Source organism: Genypterus blacodes, unplaced genomic scaffold (assembly GCF_046128005.1).
Source record: "Genypterus blacodes isolate CSIRO-AG114 ecotype Tasmania unplaced genomic scaffold, CSIRO-AGI_Gbla_v1 ptg000419l_1, whole genome shotgun sequence".
NCBI lineage: Eukaryota > Metazoa > Chordata > Actinopteri > Ophidiiformes > Ophidiidae > Genypterus > Genypterus blacodes.
The window spans coordinates 21,592-32,282 of record NW_027467191.1 but is presented as its reverse complement, the minus strand read 5'-3'; the positions used below and the strand labels follow the sequence as shown (position 1 = coordinate 32,282).

Genomic DNA, 10,691 nt, shown 5'->3' with positions numbered 1-10,691 from the left:
TAATTTACACTAAAGCATCAAACACAACATTTACTCATGAATGCATCCATGTTTGGGAACCGTGAGCTCCGTCACCACACAGCAGAGAGTGTGTGAGAAGTGTCAACCTGATTACAAGCTCAAGCTGTGTGAGCGTGTGAGCAAACGCTTTTAATGACCTCCCCTCATTCTGCTGTCTGTACGTGTGTGTGCAGCTCAGGTAGAAATGAACAGTCACTCAGACATGAACACACATATCACACACTCATACACGTCAATGCAAAGATTGCGCAACATAACTGACAAGCGGAACTATTGCCACACTATTGTGTGTGCGTGTGTGTGTGTGTTTGCGTGTGTGAGCGAGAGAGTGCGTGCGTGCGTGCGTGTGTGTCTCAGAGAGAGAGAGGGGGGGGGGGGGGGATGCTGAAAGTATTCAAATTCCTATTTAGCATTGGACATGATGGCCTGAGGGAATTATAACAGGGAAAAAACAAAATGCTTGACATAAAAAAAAAAATTACATGGAAATACTGTCTGCGTGCGTGTGTGTGTGTGTGTGTTGGGGAGGGTCTCGTCACGCCCCCGGTCGGCGGAGGAATTCTGCTCATGCTGCGCTGAGGACTACAAATAACAGGCGAGATAACGGGACCGGCCACACACACTCACACACTCTCTCACTCTCACTCCATCTGGACCCACCGCTCACACACCTGCATCATGACTGAAGGTAAGAAGAGACTCGCTCACACACTCGCTCTGAATGAAAAAGTCTAAAATCGATTCCTGCTTTTTAGTCAAACTATCGGGGGGGAAAAATCGAAACTTTACATTTTTATTTAATAACACTTTGATTGATTGATTAAATTTGGCGCATTAAAGATAAATAAAGATAATAATGAAAATAAAATTAATAAATATTAAAAACCCTAATTTACTTTATGAGAGGTGAAACACTGGGGACACGAACTCTTTGATCATTTATCCATAATAACGTCTGACTGATCTCTTCTGTAGGATTTAAACTCCAGATGCATTTTGCTTTGATGTGTGAACAGGAAGCAGCAGAGAGCTGAAGCTGAGTGAAATGTTTCACCCTGGTGTTTGACCATTGTTGCTCTTTAGCAGCACATAGAGCAGCTGGACTGTAGCCAGAGAGCCGCTGCTCTACAGGCACGACGCCCCAGGAATAGTTTGCTCAAAGGCTCTGCGGACACGAAGCAGATCTGAACAACCTGGAGAAGCTGCAGGCAAAAATATGAGGAAGAAATACAAGCAGTCTTACTATTCAGCACTTGTAGTTGTAGTAGCAGTATTAGTAGTAGTCATTAGTAGTCGTTCCCTCACACTGCCTGTAGTCAAAGGTGTAACGGTGAATGAGCCTGTCACCTGTCTGCCCTGGAGGAGGACCTGAAGGGTTAAACGGCTGTGATGAGGTCAAGCACATATCTCAGCCGTGTGTGTGTGTGTGTGTGTGTGTGTGTGTGTGTGTGTGTGTGTGTTTATGTTGTGAGTAATTGCAGTTAAAGGTTGTTCCCATATTGACTCTCTGGGCTTTAGGTGGCTTTTACTGTACGTGCTGCTGCCCACTTTGACCACCAGGTTACAATCCTGGCCTTATGCTGATTCAAACAGAGGCGCCGGTCAGTGTGTGCAGAGTGTGTGAGGGCGTGAGCTGCCGGTAAGCGCGGGCCGGTGAGGAAGAGGAGCAGAGGGGAGGAGAGGAGGGTTCACGTACTTGAAGCCACAGCTGAACGTATCAATGACTTCCCTTTGATAACAACTTAGTGCCCACACTGAAACCCACTAACAAGCAGAGAGTTTACAGTCATGACTGAAGAGTTTAGGGCACAAATCTTCATCTGTTAATAATCTAACCTAATGGTGTACAGACTCACTTTTACTGGATTGTTTGGGCCTGGAGGGGCTGAGGATAATAAACCCATCAGCTCAGCCTCAGCCTCAGCCTCAGCCTCAGCCTCAGCCTCAGTCCCTGCCTGAGAGATGAACTCATGCGTTGCTTAGCCAGACGCCGTTTCAGAACCTTTCTTCTTTCTTCTTCTATAAATTCTCAGATGTAAGTGGAGTTTCTTCTGTTGAGCTCCTCTATAAACGTCTTAATCTGATGTGCGTTCCATTCCAGCTCTATTTAGTCGATGTTTGTGGGGTAAATGATTGGACGGTATTATGGAGGCTCACAGAAAAGCCTTCATCCTCCTCCTCCTCCTCCTCCTCAACAGGCTTCTCCAGCTGCTATAGGATTGGCAGTATTGTTTTCTTTGAGCTTTTTGCCCCAGAAACTGAACCAGGGTCCAGATCTTGTAAAACATCAGAGTCATGACAAATGTGGCGGACGCAGACGTCACGTAAAGCCACAGGAAGTCCTCACGGCTCCGTCTTTGTTCTCTGACGCTTCAGCTGGTCTGAAGGCTTCAGTGTGACACACAGAGAGAGTTTGAGCCCCGACCCCAGGAGGACTAGAGTCGTCCTGTTATATAGAAGGACTCTGGACTTTTCCTACAAACAGGAAATCTGAGGGTGGGTTCCTCTCAGTGGCAACACACCCTGAGGAGGAGGAGGAGGGGGAGGGGGCGGATGTGTAATCCAGACTGTGTGTCCCTCTTGTTAAATCTTTACAGAAAGCTCTATACTTCATATAGCTGTGACAGAAACACGCCTCGGCCTCATGAACAAGTCCAGACTGTAGGAAACCACAAGACGTCTGTAACAGGCCGTTTGTCATTGTTACAACATGTAAATGTCTTTAAACGCCTCATAACCTACACATACTGTAGATACATTTAGCTCCTCTGCTCTCTTTATGGAGGCGTTGTTGTTGTTGTGGTTCTTTAAGTGTGCAGTAACATCCAGTAAACAGATCTGAGTGTTTAACAGAACCAGAACATAAACATAAACCAGACCACAGTATGGACTCCTGGATTCTAAACATGAAACTCTTTCCTCCTGCTTAGAGTTGGACATCGCCCGCTGGAACCTGGAGTGTGACTTCAACAACTCCGACCACCGCACGGATCTGAACGGCGTGGAGCGTCTGATCGTGAGGAGAGGCCAAAGCTTCGCCGTCAGCCTGTACCTGCGCTCTGGCCTCTACCAGCCGGGCGTCAGCACGCTGTCCTGCGTCGCACAGACAGGTACCAAACCTCCAGCTGGGCCTGGACACCTTCGTCTTTACAGCAAACCAGCAACTCAATCAAGTTAACTACCTTCTTCAGTAGTTCAGCTGTTCTTCAAAACAATGTAGCTTTTCCAGTAACTGAGCTGTGTAGCTCGGCCAAAGCCCCACACACAGACACACACACAGACACACACACACACACACACACACACGCACACACACACGCACACACGCACACACACACGCACACACGCTGACCTCTCAACGTTTGGATTATATCCCAGGATGCATCACTCTTCCCATATCACTTTCTCTGCTTCACTTAATGGTTGATAGAAAGAGGACGGGGGGAAGTGAGGTCCCGTCACACAGGAAGTCAGGGGAACAATGGAACTCCCCCAAATGTTCCTGCTTGTCTTAGTCGGTCCATGTTTATCTGCCAGGATAGTGTGAACGGTACGAGAGGGAAGAGCTGCCATGTTTTAATTTTAAAGGAACAGGATGCCATTTTGCCTGCAGGTTGTTAATGTCAGCAAACCTGATTCTTCTTGTTATTGTAAATGATGGCGAGCGTTAATTGAGTGGAATCTTCCTGTCGGACACTGAGAGCTCTCTGCTCCGGGGTCAGAGTGATGAGACTCTCAGAGCTCTATCAAGTCAGCTGCTTCTTACTATCAAGCCCAACTGTTTAAACAGGAAGTGCTAGCTGCCAGCAGGGAAGTGTGTGTGTAAGCACAGATAACAATATCAAATATTACAGGTCAAGTATGTTGTAATGGATTGATCCACGGCAGGAAGCAGCTCGTCAGCTCGTCAGCCGGTTAGCTCGTCAGCCTGTTAGCTCGTCAGCCTGTTAGCTTGTGACAGGAGTGAAGGCGTCGTCTCCGTGCCTCACATGAACTCGTAGGACCTTGAGTTCACATGTTTCACCACAGATCTCTGAGGGAGACTTCAGGCCCAATCACTTTTGGGTTATAATTGTGTGCCGTTGCATAGTTTAGCTCCCCCAGCCTGGGCAGAGATTCCACAGATGCTTGTACTAAATTTAGGGAGGGGGGTTGGGATGAAAGAACCCTGGATGTTTCCTTTTCCCATTTGTTTCCATCACGCTGCACTAAAAATCTCTTGGCTACTCCCCCGCTCCCTGTAGGTCCTCAGCCCTGCGACCAGTATGGAACCCAGGTCTCCTTCGGTCTGTCTGCCAGCGTTGACACGTCCTCCTGGAGCGCCGCCATCACCAGTCCCTCTGGAGACACGGTGGCCCTGACCATCTGCTCCCCCCCAGACGCCCCCGTGGGACGCTACACGCTGACTCTGGGCCGCTCTGGGCAGTTTGAGTTTGTGCTGCTCTTTAACCCCTGGTGCCCAGGTGGGTACACACACCACATGTCACGCTGTCATCCAGTGGACTCTCAGAGGCTTTGATGTTTCAGACCAAAGGGGGCCAACGGCAAGACTCACACAGTAACCAGAGTATAGGAGATCATAGAGGGGGGAGGAAGCTCAGCCAGACTCTGCAGGATAATGTTAGAAAGATGAATATTTATATCTTTTAGGGTTCCCAGTTAACTTGTGTGTATTTGTATCTTGGCGACAGGCGATGTTGTGTATCTGGAGAGCCAGGAGAGTCTGGCTGAGTACGTGTTGGCTCAGGATGGAATCATCTTCAGAGGCGACAGTAACCTTCCTATACCAACACCCTGGAACTTTGGCCAGGTACCAACGCCAACAGTGGAGAGACAAGGGGAACACTTGAGTGATGGATTCCAAACTGTGTGTTACCAAACACACAGTTGTTACTGAACCGTCGACTCTGACTTTATGTTGTGACATTTTCATCTAACAGGGGATTTGATGGATCTCATTAGCAGAATGCCTCTCTCTCACTCTCCCTCTCTTTCTCTTTCTCTGTCTCTCTCTCTCTCTCTCTCTCTCTCCCTCTCTTTCTCTCCCTCTCTTTCTCTCCCTCTCCCCTTCTCTCCCTATCTTTCTCTTTCTCTCTCTCTCTTTCGATCGCCCTCTCTCCCTCTTTGATATCTGAAACACTTGGATTAAGTGGTGTTACCGGCTCATCTCTCATACAGCTTTTGAGAATGTGAAGCGCTACAGAATTAAACTCCTAACGAGAGAACATTCAGAGAACGTGAACCTCTGCCAAGGCCAAACATCTCTGCTTTAAAGTCCAAAACATTTCTGTCCACACTTGACTTTGACATTCTGACTGTTTGGTGCGCTCATCTCTGCTACCATCTAGTGGCCATTTAGTGTTAACACAGACATTCTGAATGGTTGTCTAACAAACATTCAATGACTTTTAGAATGCCAACACCTTTAAAATCCATCTTAACATCTGTCTGTCTGTCTGTCTGTCTCTCGGTACAGTTTGAGTCTGGAATCCTGGATGCCTGCCTAAGAATCCTGGATAAGAATCCTAAATATCTTCGTAATCCCGGGAAAGACTGCTCAGGGAGGAGGAATCCCGTCTATGTGTCCAGAGTGCTGAGTGCCATGGTACAGCACCTTCACCACTGTGTGTGTGTGTGTGTGTGTGTGTGTGTGAGAGTGTGTGAGTGAGTGAGTGAGTGAGTGAGAAGCTAAGATGTCCTCTTTCCCTGTCAGGTGAATTGCAATGACGACGACGGCGTGCTGGCGGGGAAGTGGAAAGGCGGCTATGAGGGCGGGGTCAGCCCCATGTCGTGGAAAGGCAGCGTGGAGATCCTGAAGAGCTGGGACAGGAGCGGCTGCCAGCCTGTGCGTTTCGGGCAGTGCTGGGTGTTTGCTGCTGTGGCCTGCACAGGTACGAGTCTGGTCTAGTCTAGTCCTAGTTCCTCTACAAGGTGACAGAACTCCAGCGGACAGAACCTCCAGAGCTGAAAGGAGACCACAGCTCTTATTCTGTTTGGCAGCTCGCTTCTCCCTGCAGCTTTAGATCAATGCTTTACATTCATGCCGTCCAACCAGCATCCGTGTGTGTGTGTGTGTGTGTCTATAATGAGGCTCATGCACAGTGTGTTGTTATCTACATCTGTTGTTCTGTTAAGCGCTCAGGGTGTAAAAATGTGGAGCCCAATCCCAGAAGTGATTAGTGGCTGCCCAACTCTAACGGGCCTTATAAGCAGATTGGAAACGTTCCAGTTCCTGTTCTCTGCTGCTTGGGATTCAGACCCTGCCTCCTTTTACGTCTCCTTCCTATCACACTTGTGTTTGCAGTGTCCCGTGCTCTGGGTATCCCCTGCAGAGTCGTCACAAACTACGCCTCAGCACACGACACAAACAGCAACCTGGTGATTGAGCGCTACATCGACGACAACGGGCAACCGCTGCCATCGTCCAGAGAGATGATCTGGTGAGGGAAAACAAGCCGGTGTCCTTAAGGTGGAAGTGACTTGACTGCCTTATTGACTGGTGCCAATCAGACATCCATCCAATCACCAACTACATGTGCCACACAGTTTACTATCTAAACATAAACATCAAAAATTGTTGTTGTGTGTGTGTGTGCGTGTGTGTGTGTGTGTGTCACAGGAACTATCACTGCTGGGTGGAGAGCTGGATGACCCGGCCTGACCTGGATCCTAACTTCAATGGCTGGCAGGTCAGCGACCCGACGCCCCAGGAGAAGAGTGAAGGTGAGGAGCAGTAAGAGCTGAGGAACCTGTGAAGATGTTTGTGATGAAGGTTCTCACGGCTTTGTCTCTCTGTCCCTCAGGAGTGTTCTGCTGCGGCCCCGTCCCCGTCAGGGCCATCAAGCAGGGGGAGCTGCTGTCTAAGTACGACGCCCCCTTTGTGTTTGCGGAGGTCAACGCCGACGTCGTCACGTTCATAAGGAACAAGGACGGCAGCACCAGCAGAGTGATGTCCACCACCCTGGTGGGCCAGAAGATCAGCACAAAGAGAGTGGGCAGTGACGGCAGAGAGGACATCACGCATCTCTACAAGCACCCGGAAGGTACAGAGACACAAACCAGACCAGACCAGACCAGACCACAACACCAAAACTTTGTCCCTCCACAGATTTAGACTCGCTTGGTTTGGTTTCATCAACACTGCAACATCATTTCACACAGAATGATGGCAGCTGTTGTTCGCCAACTTGCTGCTATTCTCCACTCTACCATTAGATGTCAGTCATGAGACAAACAAACCCCAAAACTAGAGACGATCACCTGAGAATGTTGCAGATGTTACATCCCAAACCTGACACACACAGCTCCTCTGCACACCAACAACACACACAGAGGACAGAATGGTTTCCATATTGTGTGCATATTGGTTTGTCATGTGTGTGTGTGTGTCATGTGTGTGTCCAGGCTCTGATGAAGAGAGAGAAACCTTCACCAAGGCCAACCATCAGAACAAACTGCTGCAGCAGCACAACCAAAACCTGCAGCTCAGCATCAAGGTCACGGCCGACATGAAGAAGGGCTGCGACTTCGACGTGTTTGCTGTGGTCACCAACAACACGGACAGCGTCAAGAAGTGCCGCCTGGCGTTTGGGTCCAGGGCTGTGTCCTACAACGGAGTTATGGGAGACAACTGCGGGTTTAAAGATCTGCTGAATGTGGAGCTCTCACCCGGGGGAGGTGAGCACAGGACGAGTCTCACACACACACACACACACACACACACACACACACACAGAGCCACGTATGGAATTCCTCACCCTGCGTGTGTTCTCACAGAGCGGCGAGTTCCGCTGAGGCTAAACTATGCCAAGTATGGCGGAGCGCTCACTGAGGACAACCTGATCCGTCTGGCTGCTCTGCTGATCGACTACAGCAACAGAGACACGACGCTGGCAGTGAGGAACATCGTGCTGGAGAACCCTCAGATCACAGTCAGAGTGAGTAACAAACTAGAACTACAACGCTGCTACAAGAACAGGGGGAGGGGCTTGAGTCTGGAGAGACAAAGGAACAACTGACAACAGCAAAGAGTCACACAAGTACCAACGTTCAAAGTAACAGCTAGACCATAGAACTCGTGTCCCAGCTGACACCCAGAGGTGCCTTTGTCCTTGCAGATCTTGGGTGAACCCAAGGAGAATCGGAAGCTGGCTGCAGAGGTCACAGTGCACAACCCTCTGCCAGAGCCGCTGGAGAACTGCTGCTTCAGCATCGAGGGGGCCAACCTGACGGGGGGGCAGACCATCAGTGAGAGGTCCGACACATTCCTCCTCTTACCGCTGTCCTCTCTCCTGTCCTCTCTCCTCTCCTGTCTTCTCTTCTCCCCTCCCCTCTCATCTTCAACTCATTTCACCCAAAGGTTTTCGGCACCATCTTGTGGCTCAATGCTCAAAGTTTGACTCCCAAACATACACACATACACACATACTATTTGGTTTGTAATCAGTGCCCTGCTCTCCTGCTGGATGTTCAGCCGGAGAGCCTGGCAGCTGAACACACCAGACAGCAGAACACACAGCAGAACCAGACAGGAAAGAAAAAACAGAAGTGGCCTGATAAACGTCTGGAGTTATTTCTGGCCCTCATGTTAACAAATCACAAAGTGTTAATCTCCCTCAGTGTGTTTGTGACAAATGCAGCTTTGGGTTTCTGTCTACATAACTAAAGATAAGAAGAAGCACCTGTGAGTACAGACAGAAAGACTGGACTACAGCATCTCTGTGAACTCGTCCTCCCTCTCCCTCATGCCCATAGAAAGTCAGACCTGAAGCCTTCATCAGCCTCACTTAGGCTCAGATCAATCATCTAAATATTTATGCCATCAGCGGCCTGATAAGTTCTCACCCGCTCGTGTCTCTAATGTGATATGTTTAAATATTTACTCTTCAGGCTGAGCTCCACTGTGGGACCAGGAGAGGAGGCCAAGGTGAAGATGTACTTCACCCCCACACACTCAGGCCTCCGCAAGCTGGTGGTCGACTTCGACAGCAACAAGCTCTGTCACGTCAAAGGCTACAGGAACGTCATCATCGGCAAATAAGAGCAACCAGAGCGCCGCGGGACGAAGGCTTTGGTCCCTGTTCGGTTCCATTTTCTTTCCAGGAGCGTTTGCTGTTCAGATCTTTGGCTCTTTTCTCTATAAGACGCTGAGCCAAGGACGACACATGAAGCTTAATGTGACCCCACCTGCTTTGTTCTTATATGATGTAATCACACGTATGCATGCTAAACATTTACACACAATGTGGACAAATTCATGTCAAATCATTCATCAGTATTCTAAATTTGTCCTATTTTTATACTGTGAGACGATGTGGACATTAAAGTTGTTACACGTTTAAGATTTAGATTCTTTCAGTCGGGTCACTTATAAACACTATGCAACATAGTGAGGATGAAGACAATGGCGCCATCAAGCGGTGGAGAGGGGAAGCGCCACACTGCGTCTTCGGTTCTTTAAGGCCTTTCTCTTCTAATCAAAACAGGAATATTCGCACACAACATGAACAATAATAATTCAAATAGATTTTGCTTCACCTTTAAAGACTCCAAGTCAAAAAAATTGATAAAAAAAAAGGTAATTTTGAAGCACACGTCACATCACTGAGATGTGTCTCTGCTGTGCCAGAAGGTGGCAGCATTGTTACGGTACTAAAGGGAACTTTGCTTCACTCTTCTTCTGGATCTTCAGCACTGCCTCACTTCCTGTTCCATCCTGCTCACAAATAATAAAATTTATAACAAGGCCACATCAGGTTCAACGTTCAAGAACTATAACCAGGACAGCCCTATAAACAGTTACCTTGGCAACAGTCTTTTAGTCACGAGAGAGCTGTAAAGAAAGATGACAGCCAGCATGAGACAGCCCTGTCCATCATGTTTCACCATGAAGCTGAAGGAAACAGGAAATAAGAAGTCCACACTTTGTGTTCCAGGTACAACTAAGTTGACTTTTATTGAGATGATTTGTATTTTTCCATGTGGAAAGGCTCAGATTTCACTCAAAATTCACTTGATTTCAGTGGTTTTCTTTATCAAAAAGGCCGGTCAGGACATCTTGAACATGTTTGCCTTTCCCTCATTACAACACGCGTCGCCCTGCTGCTCCTCCATCTGAATACGCTGCAGAGGCACCACAGGGTAGAGGAGAGGCCCCGCTACCAGAGAGCAGCAATAAACAGAGGCCATCGTCCCCTGGGGGGCGCCGATGAGAGAGAGAGAGAGAGAGGGACTTCCTACATACAGTACATGTGGCTGCTGGAGGAGCCGGTTGTAATTCAAAAAAATTCTAGGAAATGACCAAAACAATGAAGATGAGAGAAGAAGAAGGTAAAGCCTGATCCCTGTGTGCCCAGAGAGGAGCACTCTACACTCAGGTGAGAGCGGAGTGGAGCATGACAAACACAGACACCATCATCATCATCATCATCACCACTCGTGCTGTGAAAACCTGTGAAAAGTGCCGACTTTGTGTCCAAAAAAAAGGTACAAATCCTTCCACTGGGACTGAGGAGCCACTGTGATGATCAGGCTCAGCTCATTCAGACGTGCAGCCGGGCGTCTGCAGACACACACACGGCTCGGCCGCACGCCAGAACGACAACAAATGAAATACCAAACAGAAGAAGACGATCGTTAGCCGAGCTCCATTTTCTTTTTTTTGTAGTTGT

General features: G+C 48.5%; 1 protein-coding gene across 1 annotated transcript; it reads left to right on the top strand.

The window, feature by feature from the left end:
* The first annotated feature begins 535 nt into the window (after positions 1-535).
* On the top strand, positions 536-9,362 carry tgm2b (transglutaminase 2b). The gene is made up of 13 exons (XM_076138929.1): positions 536-709; positions 2,952-3,131; positions 4,266-4,484; positions 4,713-4,831; positions 5,498-5,626; positions 5,735-5,912; positions 6,326-6,461; positions 6,641-6,744; positions 6,825-7,064; positions 7,426-7,698; positions 7,798-7,958; positions 8,139-8,275; positions 8,911-9,362. The coding sequence occupies exons 1-13, from the start codon at positions 700-702 to the stop codon at positions 9,059-9,061; spliced, it is 2,037 nt and encodes a 678-aa protein (XP_075995044.1). The 5' UTR covers positions 536-699; the 3' UTR covers positions 9,062-9,362.
* Positions 9,363-10,691: the final 1,329 nt, after the last annotated feature.

Excerpts from the sequence above, each read along its gene's own strand:
- tgm2b (XM_076138929.1), top strand. Across the intron at positions 4,832-5,497 it reads CACCCTGGAACTTTGGCCAG|TTTGAGTCTGGAATCCTGGA; the intron begins GTACCAACGCCA and ends CTCTCGGTACAG. Across the intron at positions 6,462-6,640 it reads TCGTCCAGAGAGATGATCTG|GAACTATCACTGCTGGGTGG; the intron begins GTGAGGGAAAAC and ends TGTGTGTCACAG.